The sequence below is a fragment of the Podarcis cretensis genome, assembly GCF_951804945.1.
Source record: "Podarcis cretensis genome assembly, chromosome: 7".
In the NCBI taxonomy this organism is placed as follows: domain Eukaryota; kingdom Metazoa; phylum Chordata; class Lepidosauria; order Squamata; family Lacertidae; genus Podarcis; species Podarcis cretensis.
In genome coordinates, this window is record NC_137176.1 from 57,246,446 (window position 1) to 57,270,711 (window position 24,266).

The 24,266-nt window shown below is 38.6% G+C and overlaps 1 protein-coding gene across 5 annotated transcripts in view; it reads right to left on the minus strand.

The window, feature by feature from the left end:
• Positions 1 to 24,266, minus strand: part of ASPH (aspartate beta-hydroxylase) — a 91,882-nt gene that overhangs the window by 27,032 nt on the left and 40,584 nt on the right. For 4 of the 5 annotated variants that reach the window (XM_079984603.1, XM_079984600.1, XM_079984602.1 and 1 more), the window contains 10 exons: positions 23,054 to 23,110; positions 21,363 to 21,407; positions 20,025 to 20,072; positions 18,289 to 18,327; positions 17,062 to 17,103; positions 16,379 to 16,411; positions 15,535 to 15,579; positions 12,648 to 12,698; positions 3,158 to 3,193; positions 906 to 991 (listed from right to left, as the gene is read on the minus strand). In XM_079984603.1, the coding sequence (XP_079840729.1) occupies positions 906 to 991; positions 3,158 to 3,193; positions 12,648 to 12,698; positions 15,535 to 15,579; positions 16,379 to 16,411; positions 17,062 to 17,103; positions 18,289 to 18,327; positions 20,025 to 20,072; positions 21,363 to 21,407; positions 23,054 to 23,110 (482 nt within the window). Of the gene's footprint in view, positions 1 to 905; positions 992 to 3,157; positions 3,194 to 5,302; positions 7,483 to 12,647; positions 12,699 to 15,534; positions 15,580 to 16,378; positions 16,412 to 17,061; positions 17,104 to 18,288; positions 18,328 to 20,024; positions 20,073 to 21,362; positions 21,408 to 23,053; positions 23,111 to 24,266 lie in introns of those variants that run through there. The other variant, XM_079984605.1, reaches the window with a different exon arrangement.

The following is a 24,266-nucleotide window of genomic DNA, read 5'->3' on the forward strand; positions in this document are numbered from 1 at the left end:
AGGGAGAGGGAGAGGGAGAGAGAGAGAGAGAGAGAGAGAGAGAGAGAGAGAGAGAAGGTGGTATTTACTGCTCTTCCTCAGGGAGGGAAACATCTGGGGCCATCCCTGAAATTTCCCTTTTTGTTATGAAATGGCTTAAAGTGAACATCTTGGGGGGGGGGATGAAAGCACCTTGGGGGCTTTTAAAACACATAAGGAAAAAATTGATTGAATGTGATGGGTGGTATTCAACTGAGTTTTACTCAGAGTAATCCTACTGAAATTAAATACACAATTTAAGGCATCAAAATGAAATTATTTAGGTACCTTCTTACGGGCTATTTCACAGCTGTGAAATCCTTGAAAGCATCAGTTATGAAGAGGTATGCAAATATGAGAAAAATATATAGATTTTAAAACTCAAGGCTGCCATCACATCTGGAAGAACTGCAAGTTTTACTTTACTTGGGCAGGCCTACTTCCCAGGTTCAGTTGCATAAAATGTCATAGGAAGCTACCATACACTGAATCAGACCATTATTCCACCAAGCTCAGTTTTGTCTACACTGATGGCAGTTCTCCAGGATTTCAGACAAGTCTTCCTAACCTTAGGAAGTTGCTGGAGTTGCTGAGGACTGAACCTGGGACCTTCTGCATTCAATGCAGATGCTCTACCACTGAGCTACAGTCTATACATTTTTAAAGTACTGAATTGCTGTCTTTGTCTATCCACCCCTTACAATAGACATAAGCCTATATTGTGATCCACTAGCATTGCCAATAGATGGGTTCACAACCATTTGTAGTGTTTATCAGCGCCTTCTGAGGTTCTCTATGCCTAGAATTTTATGCATGGTGCCACAGCCCATCTTTATGTTCTCTCCAGCAACAGCCAATTTAAGCTCAGTCAAAAATTTCATTGTTACCTTTTTACGCAGCTTCTCTGCAGCATCGAGTTCAGCTTTAATCTGTTTATCAAATTTATTGAGCAATTTTGGTTTCTTTTTCTTCACTAGAAAAAAAAGAGATTAAAAAGAAATACAGAATTTCTTCCCAGAATTCAGAATTGACTATTTATGAATTTCTTTAACACCTTAATGCATGCTGAAGAATCTCTAACAATAAGGAGCAAAACTGTAGTGTTTTCGTATTTACGCAGTTACAATAATACTGTGACCAGTCCAAACTGGTGTGTGTGTGTGTAATTGAATTTCCAGAAATAAAGGGAGGGGGGAGAGAAAAAAGAATGAAAAGAAGAAAAAAACACAAGAGAAAGATAAACTTACATCAAAAAATCTTACAATTCCACATATTGAGATTACCCTCTTGACTTCCCCCCATCCCAACCATGGGTCCTCTTAATTATATTTTAACTGCATATTGACATTTCTCCAATTATTCTGTCTTCCTAAGTTATCCATACTCTCTATTTCATTTAGTGTATTTAGAATCCTGCGAATGTTTTGACCCGTTTGCATTACTTTTGTATATACATTATAAACATTTCCCATTCTTTTTAAAATTTCTTGTCTTCCAGTCCAAATTGTTAAGAATGCAAGAACATAGTTAGCGCCTACTGACTCAGGACAATGGTCCATGTAGTTGGCATTCTGCTTTCTTAGTGGCCAACCAGATGCTGGTGGGAAACCAGCAAACAAGATCTGGGCACAAGAGCCATCTCCCCTCCTGTGGTTTTTGGTAACTGGTATTACTGCCTTCAACTGTGGAAGCAGAATATAGCCAACATGGCTAGTAGTCATTGATAGCTTTCTCCTCCATGAATTTGCCTAAAGCCATCTAAGTTAGTGGCTATCGCCTGCTTCCTGCAAGTTGCAGTAGCATCTGGCCAGCACCCAAAAAGGCAATGGTGCCCTCATCGCAGCCCAGAGTAGTTACAAACTATCTGAAAGATCACAACTGTCTCTGAAGCCATTGCTAGTCACTGAGCTATTCAAAGTCATTCAGCCACTGGGTTTGTCAGCAACTCCATTCCCTGCAGGAGGGAGGGATAACAGGATAGTAGGATCAATTAACAAAGAACCTCTATACCTGATTTTAAAGCAGGAATTGGGAACCTTGGGAACCCACCCTCACAGATGCTGTTAGATTCCAACTCTCACCACCTTCATCCAGCATGGCCAATGGTCAGGAATGATAGGAGTTGCAGTCCAACAAAATCTGGAGCACAATGGGTTCCTTATCCCTGTTTTAAAGGATTTGGCTAAATATATGAACATCATAGGCTTATGGTTATTACCACAATATGACAAATGATCAGCATAAGGAACAAATGTGCAGAACAGGCCATTAGAATCATTTGATCTTATTTTCCAAGACTTGGAAGGCATGCTTTCATGGACTCTTTCCAAGAACACCCGTATGCTTCAGGATACTGTGTCAGCAATCCACCATATGGGATCATGTTCCTGAACTATCCAAGGAAAAGCCCCTGCTTCTGCTAGTGCTGTATAATAGGGACACGAAATGTAGCAAGGACATCTCTGTATAATGTGAGTGGTCATTATGATGTTGGAAGGTGTTCAGTAGGGCCAGTTCTGGGGTGACTTCTAAGACGTGTTTAGTTATTTTGCATATCTTTTGTAGGACTGCTGTCCAGAAGGGTTGGATTTTAGGGCATTCCCACCACATGTGGAGTCATGTGCCTGTGGAGGTGCAGCCTCTCCAACATCTTGGTGAGGTTCCTGGGCGTATGAGCACCAGTTTCCATGGTGTTAAGTACCACCTGTAGGTGAGTTTCAGAGTGAAACCTTCTTTTGGCTCATATGGACTTAAAGGGAGGTTTAGACTACATTCTAGTCCAATGAATAGGGTTAATTTCATAGCCTATGTCATCCTCCCATTGTTATTTGATTGCGTCAAGGGGGTTTGTGGGATTTTGGAGCAGTATTTTGTATATTGTGGATACCACCCCTTTGCTGTGTCCCTCAGCTGTCAGGAGAAGGTTTTCGAAGGTGGTCAAGGGCCTAGTGGCTACTGATTTGAATTAAACACAATGCTTCGGGTCCTAACTTAAGGAAGATGGTGATTATGTCACTTGCTACTCAAACGTCTCCAAGTAGTCTCCAATACAAACTCCCAAAACTTGAGCAATAGAATAATTGAACATTTTCTCTATTCCATGCACCAATGCAAAAACTAAACATTCACATTATCTTACCTTTTTCTTTTTGCTGAGTTTCTTTTTCACTTTGTCCTGGAATATGTAAAAAGAAAAACATTTTGTATCATCACCACAGTGCTATTTTTAAAATGCATACAACTGGAATAATACCCACATACCTTCATTTTGCAATATTGTCAGGTTTTTAAATCTATCAATGTCCAAATATAATATTATATAGTTATTATGTGCAGAGAGTAAAGAATAATTGTTTTGGTTGTGCCGGAAAAGGTAAGGACTAAAGTTCATACCTATTGCATTCTCAATTCACTTCATTCAAATGAATGGAGGTTTTTGCCTGCATAGACTCTTAACTTAATAAACCAATTACATTTTTCATCTTCCTGCATCTTCTCTCTTGAATATACTGGTAGTTTATGTATAGAAGTTTCAGACTTCTATATATAGACAACAGTGTGGTGGTTTAATTCAGTTTACCAAACATTTCAGCTCCCTTTACACTATGCCTTGCACCTGGTTTATGCATGCCAACCTTCTCCAGCCTTATACCTTCCTAGGTGTCTTGAACTACAATTAACTGTATGGCCAATGGTCCAAGATGGAAGTTGTGCTCCCAACATGGAAGGCGGGCATCAGGTTGGGGAAGACTGATAGGTGCCAGTCCCCTCCACCACAATGTGATTGCTTCTGGTAGGATGTTGGGTAATTGATGTGCTCAATACTTGGTCAAGTTCATGTGCAGTCTCCAACTGTATGAACTGCCATGATCTGAGCTATCATATGTGATTTGAGCATATCATATGTGATTTGAGTGGGAACTCCCTTCCTGATGCTAATAATAGCTTCTATGGAGTGATTTTCTTCAGAACCATAGTGAGGATTAAACTCCAGCAACGTATCCATTGCAGTTCAAATCCTGAGCAAGTGGTCCTAAAAGAGTTTTTAAAATATATATGCAAAATTAAGGTCAGATGTATCTTACAGTACTCCAACCCTGTCAGGACTCAATAGCCTTTTTATGTTCAAGACAAATATGTAATGTGTTATTTCCCAACTACCTTTAGCCTATTAATTAATTCACATTATATGGCATGTGTGACAAACGAATCTTAGTCCCATCCTCCACCCCCACCCCACCCCCATACATTTCGAGATTTTGCCTCTTTTTTGCTTTGAGTTTTGGTGCTAACCACTTTTCAGTTCCATTGTAACATCTAACATCCTGTGAAGCAAATTCAGGAGGTTAGTCACATTCATATGCTGCAGTAAAAACAGAGAGCCTTGTGGTACCTTAAAAACTAACATATTTACTATGTCATAATATAGATTTTAGTCTTTAAGATGCCAAAAGACTATGTGTTGCTCATGTGAAGTAAGTTCCTCTGGTTATGTTAAATTATCTGTCTCAATTCTATCCATAGTATAACACAGGGATGTGGTGGAAGTAATATAACCAGCACCATGGTGCCTTAAAAGACTTCATGATGGCTCATGAATCAACTCTAGTTCTCCTCTCCTCCTGGCTCACTACAGTGGTACCTCGGGTTAAGTACTTAATTCGTTCCAGAGGGCCATTCTTAACCTGAAACTGTTCTTAACCTGAAGCACCACTTTAGCTAATGGGGCCTCCCGCTGCCGCCATGCTGCCAGAGCGCAATTTCTGTTCTTATCCTGAAGCAAAGTTCTTAACCTGAGATACTATTTCTGGGTTAGCAGAGTCTGTAACCTGAAACGTATGTAACCTGAAGTGCATGTAACCCGAGGTACCACTGTATAAGCCTCCCAATCACTAAAGCATTTAGGAACATCTAGGAACAGTTACTGGTACAAGCTGCTGTATTGAAACAAAATCCACCATCAGCTCCAGACATTGCCTTAGCACATACACTGTGAACCTACACACTAAGGAGGATACTAGCCCGCCTCTGTTTCATAGTGAAAGGTAAGAGGTTATGATAAAACTGGTGAACACTTCAGAATAAAAAAAGATTGCCAGCATATAAACTGTACGAGTTTATATGCAGATATAGGACATACATGAATTCACATTAAGCTGGTTTTAACCACCAGTTCTGCATAATAAGATAACTAGTGATTTCAGATGGTATAAAGAAGACACAAAAGTGTTATTGAAGAGAGATGTTTTGTCTGCGATTTGGAAAATAATGACTGCACCAGTGAAAAGGTTCTTTTGTACTTTATTGCAACCAATCATTACACAGAAGAAAAAGTTCATCTTTTAAAAGTCCCCGTTACCTTGCCCCCATGGCACACTTGTGTAAACATGAAAATTATGTAATTATAAGCATTTTAAGAACTTGATCACAGCATAATAATTTTCTCACTCCAGCAGCCTAAAAATATATTGTCGCTATTGTACAAAAACACAATCCTATTTTTCTCGCATGTCCTTAAAAATATGGCTTTATAAAAAATTATTGCTCTTCCACTTAGAAATATGCAATTCTTTCATTTTATTTATTTCTTAAATTTATATACCACCCTTCCTCCCCAAGAAGTCAAGGGTGGCAAACACATCAATGATAAAACAATACTTTGCCTCAATCGGTATTAACAGAACTAGAGGACTATTGCTTCCTGAAAAGTATGAATGGCATGATCCTTCCTGTACAGTCTCCCATTCCCTGCATTGGCCTGGTGTAATGCCTGTGGGTGCACAGCTTGTCGTGGTGAGAACAAGGCTTTGTTATATTTTATGGGAATCATTCATGCACAGATGCAGTACCCATGTGGGAAGGGAATATGCTCACAGAAATCTAGGATATATGCTACATACAAACTATGTAGACCTCTCAATATATTGGATTCCAACCCAAGAAAAATGCATCACATTTCTCCTTACTCATGTTTCTACATTAAAAAAAAATAAATCTAATTATCTCCAAGTGCTGGCTACAGTTCACAAGTCAAAGATTCCACAATAATCCTAGTGAATACCCATTGACTTCAATGCTACTTAGTGTTTACAACTGATATCTCAGATTAAACTGAGATTATCTTTCTCAGAGCAACAGCATTAAAATGAGAACTATTCCTGAGCCAAAAAAGGATAAAATAATTAAAGTAATGTGAATCTATTGTAATGGAACAGCACCATGCAATAGTTATCTATACCCCTAACTTTTTAAAAAAAGTTTACCTTCATTTGTGAGCAAAATAAGGATTTTATTAATAAATACTGATTTATATTTATAATAAGCAATTTTTGGTAAAGAATATTTGTTGAAATCAATCATATTCTGACTCATCAGATAACTACAACCCTTGCCTCAGAATAATCCCATTTATTTCAGAGGGGCTACTGTTGATTAAGCAGTTGTGGGAATACAGTTTAGGTACTTATGCCTATATAACTGCTGACAAACAGTGCATTACAATGGCAGGTCTAAGGGCAAATGAAAAACAAAAACAAAAAACAATTAAGCCCAAGTGGATTTTCAATGTAAGCTCTGCAAACTTCCAGATTGCTATGGAATTCTTCAGTGTTCATCAGAAGTGGTGGTTACAACAATAACGTTTGTGTGTAGTGTAATTATTTAAGTAATTCTGTAGATATGTCCATCATTAAGGTGTTTGCTACACCTGAACATAGATTAAAGTGAGCTGAGCTCAGCTAGAATAATTACTAACCAACAAGTATAGGTCCAAGCCAAAATTTCACAGCTCTATTTTAGTAGTGTTTGCCATAAAAGAATGTAAATATATCACAATGCTATTTGATCACATTTTAAAACTTTGCTAACTAAGATTGCTTCCAAATTTTAATGTATCCACAGATATATATATATTAAAATCTTAAATCATTTGTTGCTACATTATAAATAGCATATTACAATTATGTGAACGACACATGTAAAATTCAGATACTACAACCTCTTGGTCACTAATAAGGGAGAAAATAAAAACATGTATATTAAAAGCTACAAAATGTTAAAAATGTATATTGGGGTTCTAAATATATGCTAAAGGTATACTAAAATGTGAACTGAGTGCTACACATTTTCAGAGAGTTTTCACAAGTGATGCATAAATAGTTTTTTTGCATCTACAAATTGAATGAAAAGTCTGCATTGACCAGAATATATATTCAGTTTAAAAATAGTGTTCTATTTCTGGCTAATACCAAATTAACAACATCTACATGAGATGCAACTTAAATGGGAAAGTCTCCTAGCATCACTTGTGAAACACCTTTAGTGTTTCTCCCTCCACCACAAGTTTCTCAACTGCTTAGTTAATTACGGCATAAAGTCTATAACAAACATCTGTTCCCATTGTGTAGAGAATGGTTTAGGCTGGTCCTCCTGCTGTAGGGACAGTCTTTTTGAAGCTTTAAGTATCTGAAAAAATAAGGGGAGATCTAAATTAGAGGACCAACCATGATACAAATTATTTTTTAAAATTTTCTTTATTACTAATAAGCAACTTTGTAGCAAAGGAATTTGGTTGTACCTTTTATTAAAACTGTATTAGTTTTAGACACAAAGTTGCTATCTAATAAAGAGGGGAAGCAACAGCAGACCTTCAAGGACAGCCTTTTTGAGCAAGAAAACAAGAATCTCTTCCCCCACTACACACATACGCACACCATACATGAGGATGTACCTAGGGGATGGCCAGATTGGCCCCTGCCAAAGGTGCAGGTCCAAGGAAGCGCAGAAATCATACCTCTCCACTCTGGCTCAGAGTGGTAGGAGTCTGCCCACTCTCCTTGCCAAGGGTGCAAGGGAGCCTAGGTACGCCTCTGACCATACATACATATTATGAGAAAAATGCATTACTATAATGAAAGCATACTTGTAGAGTAAGAACTCTCTACTCCCTCGCAATGAGGGCTCGGCCATTCAGTGTTAAGGATGGAAGGGCAGATTTGCTTACACCCCAACACTCTACAATTGCAGTATTTTACTTCTCTGCCTTGCAAGAAGGGTAACTGGCAACCATTCACTTATATGGGAGAAAGTGAAGACATAACATGGAGATAACCCCAGGGCGGAGGCTAAACCAAGCGTTATCTGTCTGCATAGCTCTTCATCTACATGGTTCCATCCTGGGTTGTTATATGCATGTATTTGGAACAGGGCAGAGGAAAATTTATGCTGGTGCATCTGATATAACATCCTGTACAATCCTGTGGGGTCAATTGCAGTTATTGCACATTGGGTGGGCCAAACACACACACAGTTGTGGCCTGTTTCACATTAGACACAACAGTATGGATAAAGAAAAGGCACTGAATTTGAAGGCAGCGCTAGCCCCTTATTACAAAATGGAAGCTACAGTGTGCTTTACTACTATGCCGCTCGCATAGGGACAGGTGCTGCTTGCCCCAATTAAATGGTCATCTGACTTGCTGTGCCTATAGAACTGCTACTTCACATGCTGCAGGAGAGTGCCATGACCACCACACCCAATATAAATTTAACTGGATGAATCTCTATTCTGTTAATGTTGCCCTTATCTTCGCCATCACAATCTTAGCCTTATGTTTGACTCCATCAACTATCCAGTTGCCAAATTCTTTTTATTTTCAAGATGCATTGTCTGCTGCTTACACATTCATAACTTTGTTACAATCACATTTTTTTGTACTCTCTCACTTTCTGTTAGATATTGTCCTCTTCATATCCACCTTCTATTTCTACCTTCCTACTAGAAACAAGCTTTCCTTCTCTATTGCTTCTCTCTCCTTTTCAACTCTCTTCTCAACAGCCAAGCCTTTATTTCCAACCCATTCTTTATTCACTTTAAGCTCATCCACGGGCATCCAAATGATTTTTTCCCCAGAGGCAGCAGCAAAGCAAATACTCCAAACAAATGTAACTAGTATGAGAGAACAGGCCTACAATTTCTAGAAGACCTAGGCCTGCATCTGATGAACTTATATTCCATATATTCCATCTGTTGCTTCTGATGGCTAGACCTGGCATCCAGACACCTTTTGATGACCACTCAAACCAACAATTATTTCTCTGGCTCAGCTAACCCCCACCAAGCCTTAATTCATTCACACACACACAAACAAACAACAACACCAGCACGTCAGAGTAACAATAAAGGTCTATATTTCAGGGTTGTTATAAAGTACTATAACTCCCCATACTTTTCAGCATATTGATATAAACACTGGATTACATTGTGCATACACTCAGCCATAGTGTTTTGCATCCCCTCCCCTGGCTTGCAGTAAGGATAAAACAACGATAGGTTTTAGCTGCATTGAGATTTCTTTTTTAATGTTGACAAATGGGAAGGGGCACTTTTTTTGGTATTAAATAAAACCTGAGTTAGAAAGATCACAAACTCCTCTTTGTTGCTATCTTTTCTTTTTTAGTTGACTCCCCAAACTCAGATACACTAAAATCCTGGATACATGAATGGCTCTCTATGAAGAAGCAACCATTTTTTACATCATAGAAGCCTTAAAAACCAACCAACAAGTTTCTTCACTAGACTCTAGCCCAGGAGTAGTCAACGTAGTATCCTCCAGATGTTGCTGGACAATAACTCCCATCATTCTCAACTATTTGGCATGCTGGCTGCAGCTGATAGGAATTGCAGTCAAACAACATATGAGGATACCATGTTGGCTAGATCTGTTTTCTTAATGCCACTCATTGCTATGACTTCATTCACTGGCAATCATGCTAGTTTACAAAACAAGGAAAACAGTGCTTACATATTTTGCCTCGTATCTCTGGTTCAACAATGGTAGCCTTCTTTTTTAGTCAATGAAAACTGGAACTCTGATGATTGTGGCACTTCTGTAGACTTTCCTACTTCCCTTGCAGTCATCCATGAGTTCACCATATCTGCAAATCTAATGTTACCTGATGATCCCCAACTCTATTTTGCAGCAGCAGCAGCATTTATTTCCAGAGTATTTACCACATGCTACTCATTAGTCCACCACTGACTATTCTTTAGAAATGCCAGATGGATCAAACTCATGTAGCCAAGCATTCTTTTGTCATAGCAACCAACCAGATGCCTATGGGATGCCCAAAAGCATGAACTGCACACAACAGCAATCTCACCACTGTGATTCCCCAAAACTGGGACTCAGAGGTATTTTTTCCCATACTGCTCTTTTAAAATTTAACCTGAGCCCTGCAGGCAAAGGCTTTTATTATCTCAACTATGCCTTGGAATAGTTTTTAGAATATTCCATTTCCCAAAAAACAAAAAGTAGGGTTAAACGCTGAAATAAAAACAAAAAAGAAACAGAAAGCAATGTGCTTTACAGAAGCCCAAAGCTATGAGTATTTCCATCTACCACTTAAGAATCTGGAAATTTGCAGCTGTGATAAAATCCCTTTGTATTTACTCATTTTGGCTCACTAAAAACATACTGAGGACGGAAATGAAAATGTTAGCACCTGTAATAATGCTTTGGTGCTAATCTAATGCCACCATTTTATGGGATGCAAAGTATCAGTTTAGTGTGTGAGAGGCATGAAATACAAAATCAAATTTCTCCCACATTTGGTGTTGATAAGCAGTCACTGCAGCTGTGTTGCTGGCAATCTTTTCACATCAAAATATTATGTTCCTCTTTGCCAGGAAGTTTAGACTTGTGCCTTTGTATCAACTGCATTTGACTGAAGATGTACCTGGAAAGCTGACTGTTTATTCCAAGTTGCAGGCTACAGGTCTCTATTGCCTGCAACGTGTTCCTGAATCCAGATCCTACCAAGTCATGATACCACATTCTGGGAGTAAGGCAATACTAGATAAAGCAAGGTGAAGGCAAAGCAGATGCAACACATGGTGGGTCTGTGATATGAGCAAGATACAGCAGTGGTTGCAAAGTCCCTTTTTTGCCCTAAACAGAAAAGAAGCCCGACTCAGAAGCTTTCGTAAGGTCAAATGTCAACATATGACCTTTTCTGTCGTGTTGCTGTTAAAGGAGCCTTACCCATGTGAGCCAGAGACTTCCAGAAACAGTAGCAGCCACCACATGCATCTCCTTGGTGGTTATAAACAAACTCTGTGACAGAGATATGCATACCTGCTTTCTTCTCACAATCCAGAGACAGGGCTTGAGAAGACATTTATTATGGATGTGAGCCACTCACTGTTGTTTTCTACACCTTTATTGGATCTTATTAGAAGCTCCTGCAGCCAACTGGAAGCCACGGAAGCTGCGTTGGACAATTGGGTTCCAAAGAACATTTGCAAACCAGAACACTCACTTCTGAGTTTGCGGTGTTCAGGACCCAAAACATTTGAGTCGCAAGGGGGAAAAAAAAGAGGCTTGGCCAAGCTATAACAAAGGCGGCATTTTTTCATCTCCACCAGGCTAAGCAGTTGGCTCCTTATCTCTCCCGCCCTGACCTAGCCACTGTGATCCACGCGACGGTCACCTCCAGACTGGATTATTGTAACTCGCTCTACATGGGGCTGCCCTTGAGACTGACCCAGAAACTCCAGCGGGTGCAGAATGCCGCGGCGAGACTCCTTATGGGGTCTTTGCTGCGAGATCACATTCATCCGGTACTATACCAGCTGCACTTGCTCCCAGTGGAGTACAGGATCAGGTTTAAGGTGCTGGTTTTAACCTTTAAAGCCCTATACGGCCTAGGACCCTCGTACCTACAGGACCGCCTCTCCTGGTATGTCCCACAGATGAACTTACGGTCTGCAAATAAAAACATCCTGAAGGCCCCAGGCCACAGAGAGGTTAGGGTGGCCTCAACTAGAGCCAGGGCTTTTTCAGCTGTGGCTCCGATCTGGTGGAATGCTCTGTCACAAAAGACTAGGGCCCTGCAGGACCTGACATCTTTCCACAGAGCCTGCAAGACAGAGCTGTTCCACCAGGCCTTTGGTCAGGGCGCAGCCTGACCCCCCTCCTCTGGCAATCTGCACAGAATTTTGCTTAACGGTTGCCATCAATTTGATTTTAATTAATTTTTATAATGAAATGTTTTTAGAATGTTGGATTATTTGATTGTAGTTAGCCGCCCTGAGCCTGGCTTCGGCTGGGGAGGGCGGGATATAAATAAAATTTATTATTATTATTATTATTATTATTATTATTATTATTTGCTAGAACCTAAGCCAGCCCACTGTCAGGTGAGGAGCCAGCTTGAGCTGGCACAGCAAAGCAAAAAACAACCCAAAAGTCCAGAGCTTTTGGCCCTTTGCCCTGGATGGGTGGAACTAGTAGAACGTTGAATGTAGCATGGGCTCTGCCACTATAATCATCCCATGAGCCAGGTGACCCCAAGTTAGGGCTGCCTTTTAAAAGCATTTTTAAAAGCTTTTAATTTATTGTAAAATAAATAAGTATATAAATGAATATAGGCTAATGAACTACGATGTGCATTTCAGTTTCTAAGAAACTGAATTAATAAAATAGTTCTGCTCACGACATATTGTTATATATTGTAACAGAAGTAATCAGAAAAAGTATGTGCCCTGGTGAACAATTCTGGGCACACTCATATATAAGCACCATTACATAAACAGGTTTTAGCATAGTATGACAAAATAATGTACAAACCTGTCTCATGCGGTTGAGCAGTCACATGATCTTCTGTATGTTCTCGGTCATCTATGGTTAACAAGTTGGAAAAACGTATGTTATCTTATACTGTGTATGCCTGTGCTATTATTATTACTAATAATAATTTCTACTAAACAAATTGATACATTTTACATAAACCAAAATATATTCAGGCTGATTTTGTAGTTATACAGACATAATTAAAGAAATAAGATAAATACAAGCTTAAATACTTTTTAAAAACCAGCAATGATTGCTTGAACTTTAAGGATGATACAGAGCACATAGGTTGTCAAATTGTACATTACAGCATAAGTGTGTGACACAGATATAAAATACAGCATTCTTTTCTCTCTTGTTTTCCCCAAGCATTTTATTTTTAACACGTACATCATAAAATACTCTCTTATTTTTTAAGCCAAATATCTAAATATTTATGAGCTTTGAGCTATCATAGCTGGATATTTCAGCTACAGTATTTTCTTTAAAATAGTTTTGACTTCCAAAATGAGCAAACCAAAGAAAATGAGTGGTTTAATGGAGTCATATACCAACACTTGAGTCCTTAAAAACAAACAGTTTGTTCCAAAGGCAAGGCAGATTCAACATAACAGCTATGGTTTGGCAGTGTACTCCATTCTTAAAGATGTATACCCTCTTCCAGTGATATCCATGCATGTCTCCCTAAAGTAACTTTGAAATAGTGAGCTTCAATAAGACAAGAAAAGGCTGTACTAAAGCATGTTCAAGTGCAAAACAAAATTGCTAAGCTGGCTGGTAGAGTGGACTCTGTTGAGGCATCTAATCATAAGCCTGCATTTTTATCAAGCTTATATTTTTTGATCAAGGTTGTATCTTAAAAATGAGTTCAAATTCACAAATGATTCATGCCAGGCAGAAACTAGGCTGGCTAAGATATTGGCAGATGTTCATCCTCTTCGCCAGAGAGGCCCTCTGGTTTATTGCGGTCATAAAAGGCTGAGCGAGGTCACCGACCTTGCATATTGCAGAGTACAATTAAGCTACAATTAAGTTGGTAAATAGTAAGAATTATTGTGCCTCCCATTAGAGACTTGAGCCACATTTTCCTAAGGGCAAGAGCTAATGGAAATAGGGAAAGAAAGTGTTTTTAAGTTTTTTCTTACTTTGAAAACGTCTTTGCTTATAAAAAATTATATATATTATGTATTAAAAATATATTGGCTTAAATGTAATTATGCAAAGGAATTAGAAGCTAAGAAATGTTAAATCCTTATGCTAGATTCCTATTTCATATAGTTGGAAGAGATCACAGGGGCTATCAGCCACCAGCCTAGCCCCCCCTTTGCCAACCAGGAAAACACCATCAGAGCACTCTAGACAGATGGTTGTCAGGTTTTTGTTTAAAGGAACCTCCAATGAAGGAGATCTTTCATTGATGATGCGTACAAAAGATCTTTGATACCTGTTTAAAATAGAATTAGCCACCATCTGTTTTAGCCATCTGCTCTATTTTAGAATTAAGGGGGCAAAGGTGATTTGGTAATTAAGGTGCCTTGTAGAGGTTAATGGCTACTTGTTTGCTAATTATAAATATGGCTTTTATTTCCCATAAAAGGGCAAAAGGAAATGGGTGTATCTTTTGTGATTGGTTCTAGCAAACAGCCAATAGGAATTTCAACCAGGCTGATTGGACAGAGGCAGCCACAGGAGGAGCAAGGGGGCTGGATTAAGGAAATATAAGTGCTGGCCAGAATGGCAGGAGGCCAGGCCAGAGCTTGGTAACCATATACCACTGTGCCTCATATTTATTTGTCTGACAAATAAATTATTATTTTAATTTCTCTATTGCTGCGTTGAATATTTCATTCCAGCTAAGCGTTAACCACAAGCAGGGTGCTACACTGTGATTTTCCCTATCTATGGAGTATGATATCAAATACAACAGAGGAATGCCCAGCAGACATCCAGGAACCAAAAAGCTCAAGAAGGATAGGTAGCTGACCAATTAGTTCACAGAATCCTCAACTTCAGCTGGAACTTCACATTTAGGAGTGACCTTGGTCTCCACAAAATAGCTGCAAAGCAGCAGGGGTGGGTGGGTGTTATTTGAAACAGTAAAATGATGGGTAGAATGGAGTGATTAACTTTCATCCCACTTGCTGCTTTTCCCCAGTGACATACACACACATCGAGAAACATGGCTGGGTAAAAAATGGGTGAGAGGAGCGTGTTACAGGGTAAAAAGAGAGATGGCAAAGAGCCCTTTTCCTACTTTTAATTGCACCCTCCACCGCCACTCTGTAGGTGGTCATTCTTGAATTCTAGTATGTATCCCTGAGATTAGCATAATTCAGAGTCTTAGACGGCTATGTTATATGGTATGAGAAGGCAAAGGGAAATCAGGTTCACAAATATCCCAGTAACCTTCCTTGCCACACTTGAGACAGGTAGCTTTAAAAATGGGGGACAGGTTTGATCTCTTCTATCTCCTCCTGACAGAGAAACTTAATATTCACTTTTCCCAGCACAGCAAAGAGGTACTAGCAAAAATAGCCTTAATACATTTCTCAGTACTTCTCACAGGACACCTTATGGGTCCATACTGATTTGTGATTATTTGAATTCACAGAAGCAAATGTCAAAGTCACATGCAAATATGTAGTATATAAATACATTCAGAGCTTTTAAGATCCAGATGTCTAAATTTTTATCAATACATTTAGTGGTTAAAAACCATCATCTTATACAGTGAAGTTTCTTAGCAGTTCTCTGACCGGTATTCCTTTTATTCCACACATGAACAGCAGGTAAAAAGTGCTTTCATGAATTAGAGAAAAATAACTTTAATAAAAGTTATACTCAAATTAGTTTCTCCCACCTTGGTTAATTCATGCAAACGTACCTGACTGAACTTGTTCAGTAGCAGAATGTGGAACATCTGCTTCATCTATGGGCACATAAAAATGAATTAGATAACATGCTGTTAGAGTAGCAACCAAATTAAACTAACAAAAACAACACCTCAGAAAGAACGAGCACACACAATTATTCCCTTATATGACAGATGCAGGACAAATAATGTTTGCACAGAAATGGAGAGCCTAAGTAGCAGCCGTTACTAATGAGTGGATAGGTAAAGAATGGGAATTTGCTTTAATTATTAAACTGACATACTTTTGAGAAAAGAAGAAACAGGTCAAAGACAAAATGACATTATAACAAATTGGATCCTGGCAACTGAGTACTGCTGAAAGAGTTTTTAGCTCTAAAAGATACATTGCGGATTTGCAACATCCTAAAATGGGACTATTGTGCTTCAGTCATGCTTGTGGGTTTCCCAAAGGCATCTGGCTGGGCACTGTGAGAAAGAGGATAATAGATTGCTCACCTCTTCTTCCCTTTGGCAAATGACTGTACTGTTGAAATGGCGATGAGATCGCACTGGCCTATTTATTCTGAATGTTTGTATGTGATGCCAATAAAGGTTTGATGATGAGAAGAGGATGCTGGACTAGATGGGCCACTGGCCTGATCCAGTAGAAGCAGGCTCTTCTTATGTTCTTTAATAATTATAATGGTGATAATGATTATGATTATCATTAACAGCAGAAGCTGCTAATTTATAAAGGTAATTATACACAAATATGGGGAATTTATAGAAATCATGAAATCATAAGCTTTGGATTTAAAAAGGATTCTTAGGGCTGATTCCTAATAAGATGGAATGAACCATTTTTTATACTCACTTTCATGTGTTTGATCAGTGCTCTCAATTGGCTCTGTTAGATATATAATACATGTAATAAATAAATCACAGCCTTTATAAGACCAAAACTAACAATATAAAGAGTAATGTGTTGTACACAAACTGTAATTTAAGACAGAGCTAGGACCTTCACAAGCAGGAGAAAGAAACCTTACACTTTAGTTCTCAGACTCCAAAATACCAATTCAGACAACACAACTGAAAATCCCTTCAAATGTGACAAAATGCTTATGCGGAAGGTATTGCTGTTTAGGAAACAATAAAGTTAGATGTGGATTGGTCATCACATGCACACTTCTGTATTTCTCTTTGTGTATGCATACTGACTGACACATCCATGACTGACTCTGCCTCCCTACAATGTAGATACTGTACACAACATACAGCAAATAAGAAAAATACAATAATCACATTGATAAGGCAGAGATAAAGGTCCCACAACATTTCCTATTTGGCTGTGCTGTTTCTACAACATTGTTTTCATATTTCAAGTGGACTTGAGAGGCCAACATTGCAGCTGCTGCTACTAAAATGGGCATGTTTATTTAATCCAGCAATAAGCATTAGTTTTGCAGCATAATTCTTCTCACCACCACCACCCCAAGTTAATAAATGAATATATTCATTTATAGATAAATGATGATAAAATGAATATATGCTTACCTTGCATATTTTCATAATAATGTTCGGATAACAGTTCTCCATCTGAAAAGAGAACAATGTTGTGATATAGTTCACAAGAAAATGTATTCTTTTTTGGCACCTGCTGAAAACATTCTTATTTAGATAAACCTAGCCAGATGTTTAGAAAGTTAGTATGAGTTTTTATTTGTTTTAATCTATTTTATTGTGGTTTTAACTTTCTGTATGTTTTAAATTATGGTTGTAAAAAGTGATAATTTTATGGTTTTCTCTTTTTTAAAAACCACTTCGAGGTGAGTTTTTTCTACAATATAATGGTATATAATTTTTATGAAACAAACAAAATATTGTGCAGGCCTCTCTGATTAAGAAAAAAAAAAAAAGAATCCCGGTCCATACTATGTAAATTAAAGAGAATGACTCCAGACTTTCAAAAAAATGTGGTTGGAACTCAGGGGTCTGGGGACAGAATAGACTGATGGAGTAGAGAAGCCACCCAAGGCTGCATTTTGTCAACAACAACAAAAGAGAAAAAAAGATACAAAACCTGTCATTAGGGTTCTTTTCTACATATTTATACATAATGTGTAGCTAGACCCTTAGAGAGTATCAATTATAGGAGTTGCATCAAAGGAATCAATGTCTATCACTAACCAGACTCGTGCTGACAGCATTCAGTTTTTCCTGAAATTGCAGATTCTTTCAGCTTCTAGGAGAGGCCTGGGGAACCCTACAATTCTATGATTCTATATAGCCTGCAGGCCTAATTATGCCCACCAGGCCTCTGCATTAGGCTGCCAGAGCTCCCCATTTGGCCCAGCCATACCCATCTACCCTATACTTGACATTATATATAAGGAATGCAAAAGCCTGGGCTCAGCTTTGCAAGGGGCTCTGCAAGACCATGTGGGTAAAAAATGTCACCCAATGTCACTGTAGCAACTTTGTCCACAACAACTAAGGTAGAGAACTGTTTAGATCCATTTCCCCATGCCTGTTTGAGAAGAGAACTTTCCTTGCTGTCCTTGTTCCTTGTTTCCTTGTTCAGTTACAGAGCAAAGACATAATTTGCTACTATTTATATGTTCAAAAGTGCAGAATAACTCATTAGATATATATCTTTAGTTCACCTATACGTAACTCATGCAGGACATGACTTGCTCAGTGTGTGCACTAAAAGAGCAAAGAAACAGGTAAGGAAAACAATTACTGCCAAGTCATTATTTTTCATAGCCACAGTCAATTTACCTGTATTCTGAGCTTCAATAAATTCTTCATTTCCTAATTCTAAAAAAAAATACATAATTAAAATTTAAAAACTGGAATGCTACAATGGTTATGAGTTAATAAAGAAAAAAGTAACAAAATCACAATTTCCTTTGTCAGATTAATTAGCATATATGCTAGAAAAAAACTTGAATACATAAGTTTTTAAAGGACTGTGATTTGCAAAGCAGTTTGTCTTAATCAGTGTGTGTGTGTGTGTGAGAGAGAGAGAGAGAGAGCGCGCGCACACACACACACACACACAAGTTGTAGTGAAGTGGACTAGCTGCCTGGATAAGAGTAGGGATCTCAAATGAAGTTGGAAGCACACTGAAAGGGGGAGAGATGCACTCACAAATTTATGGTGACTGGAATGTCCCCTTCTTTAGTGTTGAACAGCACTGGACATTCCAGAAACTATGGCCTGGTGTTTTCAAACACTGGGACATCATCAAATAGTTCTTAGTGATTGAATCAAGAAGATCTCAATGGGCTGGCAAAGCTTGTAGAGGGCCCCTTCAGATAGGTGGATCAGATGGAGGAAAGGGAAAGAAACTAAGACTGCAACCCTAAACACACTTACTAGAGGTAAAGCTACTGAAGGCACCAGGCCTTGCTGCTGAGTAAACATGGACAGAGAGTGAGGGAAGAAGAAAGTATCTGCTTTGGGGGCAAGTTGCTTGAGAAGGTAGGGTAGGACAGCTTCAATCATGATCAAATGAAACTGATTATCTAGGCACATTTCAATCCAGTTTCAGACCTGGTTTTGGAATCAAAATTCGCTTGTCCAGATCAACTTTGAGATTTATGTTGTGAATAAATAAAAATAAATTTTAAAAATGACCTTTGTCAGGAGAAATGTGTAGGGGAAATTCAACCCTGTTGATTCTCCCTGACCTCTCAGCAGCTTTTGATACCATTAGTCACCGCTTCTTTCTGGACTGCCTTTGGGATTTAGGAGTCTTGGGAGCTGCTTTGTGGTGATTCCACTCATACCTCTGAGAGTAATCAAATCAGGGACCTTTTGCATGCAAAGGTAGTTCTCTGTCACTGAGCAATATTTTATGTTCGGGACAGAGAAATAAAAGGTTCCCCAACGACCACATATTTCACTATAACACACACGACTTATTTGTTGCTGATTAAAGCTTAGCATTTTTGTAACGCACAAGGAATGATTTGCATTTCATTGTCAGTTTTTCAAAACTTTAAAATACAGCTAGAAAAACTGATTCATCTATGGCCCTTTCACACAAGCCAAGCTGTCTGCTGCTTCTTTGAGGTGACATTCTATGTGCATTATATTTATTTATTTATTTACTTACTTACTTACTTACTCATTTACCCATTCATATATAATTTAATCATAAAGTATCCAAGAGGTGAGAAATAGCAAATTATCATAAAAATGATATAATATAAATATAAAACTGTTCAGCCATGGTAAAATATGGCTGAGTCACACATAGATACCACACATGTGGGTAGGGAAGCAGAAAGCTTTCCCCACAACCCAATCCAGAAATGCAGGCATTAATCAGCTGAGAAAGACATGAGATCAACTCCAACCCATAATTGCAATATTTATATACACAGTACAGCCATACTGTTACAGCAACATGTTATAAATGTGAGGACTTTCAAACGATATTACAAATGAAGTATAAAAACGAATGTCCTGCTCTTAATCACAGTTACTATAAAGTCACACAACATACCATGTTCATCCACATAGTCCTGCTTTTCTGTGTCATGTGAATAAGGTTCTGCAAGTAAAGAGACTGTTAATGCATGCAATAAATCTACTGTCACATATTATTCTTAAGAATTCACATCTTACTGCTTTTAATCGGCATTTAACTGGGAAGCCAATATAGCAAGCAACGTGGAAGGCAAGGGCAAACTGAGTAGCTCACAATGTCCCAGAGGGCTTGGATACGTGCCTTGTGTAGGTCAAGGTGCATGTGCACAGGCAATGGTGGAGGTATTAATAGAAGGAGTAGAGAAAGGGGACCAATCTGGGAGGAAGAAAATTGAATAGCCAGAGAGGAGAGCAGAGTGCCACATTAGTTATAAAAGAAAGAGAAGAAGAATCCATTAAAATCACCACCACCACTTCTGGTTCCCTTCCCCTAAAGGTAAAGGTAAAGGTACCCCTGCCCGTACGGGCCAGTCTTGACAGACTCTGGGGTTGTGCGCCCATCTCACTTAAGAGGCCAGGGGCCAGCACTGTCCGGAGACACTTCCGGGTCACGTGGCCAGCGTGACATCGCTGCTCTGGCGAGCCAGAGCCGCACACGGAAACGCCGTTTACCTTCCCGCTGGTAAGCGGTCCCTATTTATCTACTTGCACCCGGAGGTGCTTTCGAACTGCTAGGTTGGCAGGTGCTGGGACCGAGCAGCGGGAGCACACCCCGCCGCAGGGATTCGAACCGCCGACCTTTCGATCGACAAGCCCTAGGCGCTGAGGCTTTAACCCACAGCGCCACCTGCGTCCCTTCCCCTATCAACCATCAAATCAGAGATCACATCTTTTCTACTGACTGAACTGGAAAAGACATGGATCTGGGGCTGTCCAGCATTGCCAGGGATCTAAGGCACTGATACTTATGGATCCTCATAATTTATAACAGGGATTACCTCAAAAGTACAAGCTGCCTCTGTATACATAGATGTGCTATGTGATTTGTTGGTGGTATTACTGTAAGCATTAATTTGATTGTGGTTTTTCAGGGACCCTTGGTAAAATCATACAAATTCAAGAGGATCTGTTTTAATTCTACTGGATCTGATTTTTTTACTCATACGTAAAAGAAAAGTATGTTTGGCTGTGTGTATGCATGTGCTTTCTTTCAATTTGTCTGTTGGGGGCAGGTCTGACCCAGGAAGAGGGGTGAAAAAGGAACCAGAAGGGACAGTACCTACAGCATTCTTTCCAGATGTGCCACAGGCCCAAAAATGTCGGCAACCCCTGCTCTGTTGGGTAACATAACCTGACTTTTAAATTAAGTAGAATCCAACTGTAAAATGCAGGTATTTAGACTTCTGTGTAATACCTGTGTTATGATCCAGAGCATCCTCTAGATTTAGTTCTGTGTCATCTGTGGAAGACAGACAAAAATATGTTTTCATTTGTGCAAATCAAAGTACATGTTTCTATATAGCTGGTTGACTGATTGGATGAAAGAGGAAGGAATCAGGACTGCACTAGGTCTCCTACAGTCAATTTAACATATTAATCATATCTGCAAAGAGGCCTGCACTTCTAAATTTATGTTTTGCAGATTATGTGTTTGAGTCTACGTAAGTTAGCCTCATATGGCAGAATTCAATGGAGGAGTTCCATTCTAAGTTTCTACTTAGAACTACTTAGTTGGATATGGCCCTCTGCATATAGGCATTATAGGATACAAATGTGATATATAAACCAACTACTAGTACTACTACTTAACAATAATAATAATAATAATAATAATAATAATAATATTAATATATTGATGCATATACCATTTTAGTGTCATAGTGTATAATTTGTATTATGCCCTCATACATCACCATCATTTTCTTAGCATACTAAATCAGCATTTTTATTGTACAAATTGTTCCAAAGCAAAACAGAAATGAGTAATAAAGAACAGGCTTCATGCATCACACATCACTTACGAAAAGCACATGCCCTGACCATCTGACAGTCAGAAGCCATTTCCTCTTTTCATTAGTTTCAATTAAAAACCTTTCTTAAAACAGATAAAGAAGCTATCAAGAGGAACTGCTTTCAAATATTAATCATCCTTCTTCCCCTTGTTTCTTATTGCAGCAATTAGACTGCCAGTTATTATTTTAAGGATATTATTTATAGTTGGAGTCAGTCTTTCAATCAAAGTCCTTAGTCATCGATGGAAATAAAAAACATTTTTGCCTGTGATCTCACCAAAGATACAGTAGTAATACTATTTGGTTACCTTAAACATAGTATACTAGAGGAAGATACATAAATGTCTACTCATTTTCTAACAGACAGAATTGCAATATGTCAGAACTGGAAAAGCACCAGGAAAGTTTATTGAGTAGTCAAAGTCTGGGATATGGCATGCATGGTGGAAGTTCACAAATCTGATCTGAAGTGAAAGAGGCAACAAGAAAATGTTTTTATGGAAGAAACTGAATTTGTTTATTTCTTATTGGAACAAAGTAAAAATATAAGACTCAGTGAATCCATATTATTTGCTGAGCAAAAGTTAATAGTATGAAGTGTAGGTGAAATAGTTAATAAGCAACGTGAGATTCTAACTTTTCTTTTTCTTTAGCATTTATAGAAATATTTAACAGTTTGAGAATGTGAGTATATAAAAATATTAATAATGTATTATAATAGTATTTTATTAATATTTTGGTATTAACTGTAACTGCTGCACTGCAATGTACTTCACAAATAAATATATACACAAATTAAAATAATAATTTATAGGAGCACAAGGAGCTTTCACTGCTATAAGCATTATTTTTAACCCTCTTCTGGGATGCCTTTTTGTCTCACAGATGGGGCATTTTAAATGCACATTGTGCATTTATTTTAAAGATAACAGGAATGCAGTATCAACAGCCTACCAAGACAAAAGACAAGCTTTCCTTGATCTAAACTATGTGCACATTTGCAGTTCCATTGCTCGCAAGGTTGGTTAAACATAGAGAAACAGACACACTCTATATAACCTATTACTTCTATGTGAATAATAATCAGACAAACCTTGGCCTTCTGGTTCATATGTAGCTTCTTCCGTATGTGCATGATATTCATATGTATCTGAAAATTAGAAGTTCACATTAAATCACAAGAAGCTATTAATACTGGTGTCAAGGCTGGTGGGTTTAAATTAGTTTGACTAACTAGTTGTTCGGTCCCTGCTCCTGCCAACCTAGCAGTTCGAAAGAATGCAGTGCAAGTTGATAAATAGGTACTGCTCTGGTGGGAAGGTGGCGTTTCTGTGCGCTGCTCTGGTTCACCAGAAGTGGCTTAGTCATGCTGACCACATGACCCGGAAGCTGTACGCCGGCTCCCTCGGCCAGTAAAGCGAGATGAGCACTGCAACCCCAGAGTCATCCACAATTGGACCTAACGGTCAGGGGTCCCTTTACCTTTAACTCAAGATTGATGGGAAAGAAAGTCATACAACTATAACTGGGAATGCCCAGCTTTTATCAATACTAGCCATGAAAAGTTTGGAGTAGAAAATTTTCCCCCAGGAACAGATTGTCAAAGAAAGTAATAATAGATATTACCTCAAAATATTTAATAACTAGTAAACAGCAGGATTCTGTGCAAGTCAATTCAGAAGCAAGTCCCTTTGCATTCAATGGGACTTGAACTCCAGTGTAGTTTGTGTATAGAATTTAAGCCTAGATGAACTAATGAATGCACATAGATTTCAACAAGTATTATGAAATACAATATATTTTGATCAGAACAGCTATCTTCAAATATTTTGATCTGGCATTTCATTAAACCCCTCTAACATGGGACCCACTTGTATATTTTCTCTCTGATTCTCTATCTTTCTTTTCCTCTCTCCCCTTTGCTCTATTGATCTTTATTCTCTATGTATGGACATTTCATCCCTACTTGTGGGTTTTCCTTTACTGGATTCTCTCTACCCAAACTACACACAGGCGCCGTAATCATGTTCCTCTGCACAGAGCTTCACATTACTGCTGCCTCAAATGTTAGCACCGAAACAGAAATTTATCTAGTTACAGATAGGTAGCCGTGTTGGTCTGCCATAGTCAAAACAAAAAAATTTTTTCCTTCCAGTAGCACCTTAAAGACCAACTAAGTTAGTTCTTGGTATGAGCTTTCGTGTGCATGCACACTTCTTCAGACCTTCAGATCTGTCACTTATCTGTCACTTATCTCCCAAAAGGACCTTACAAAGATCTCAACCCTGATGGAATCTTATCTTCAG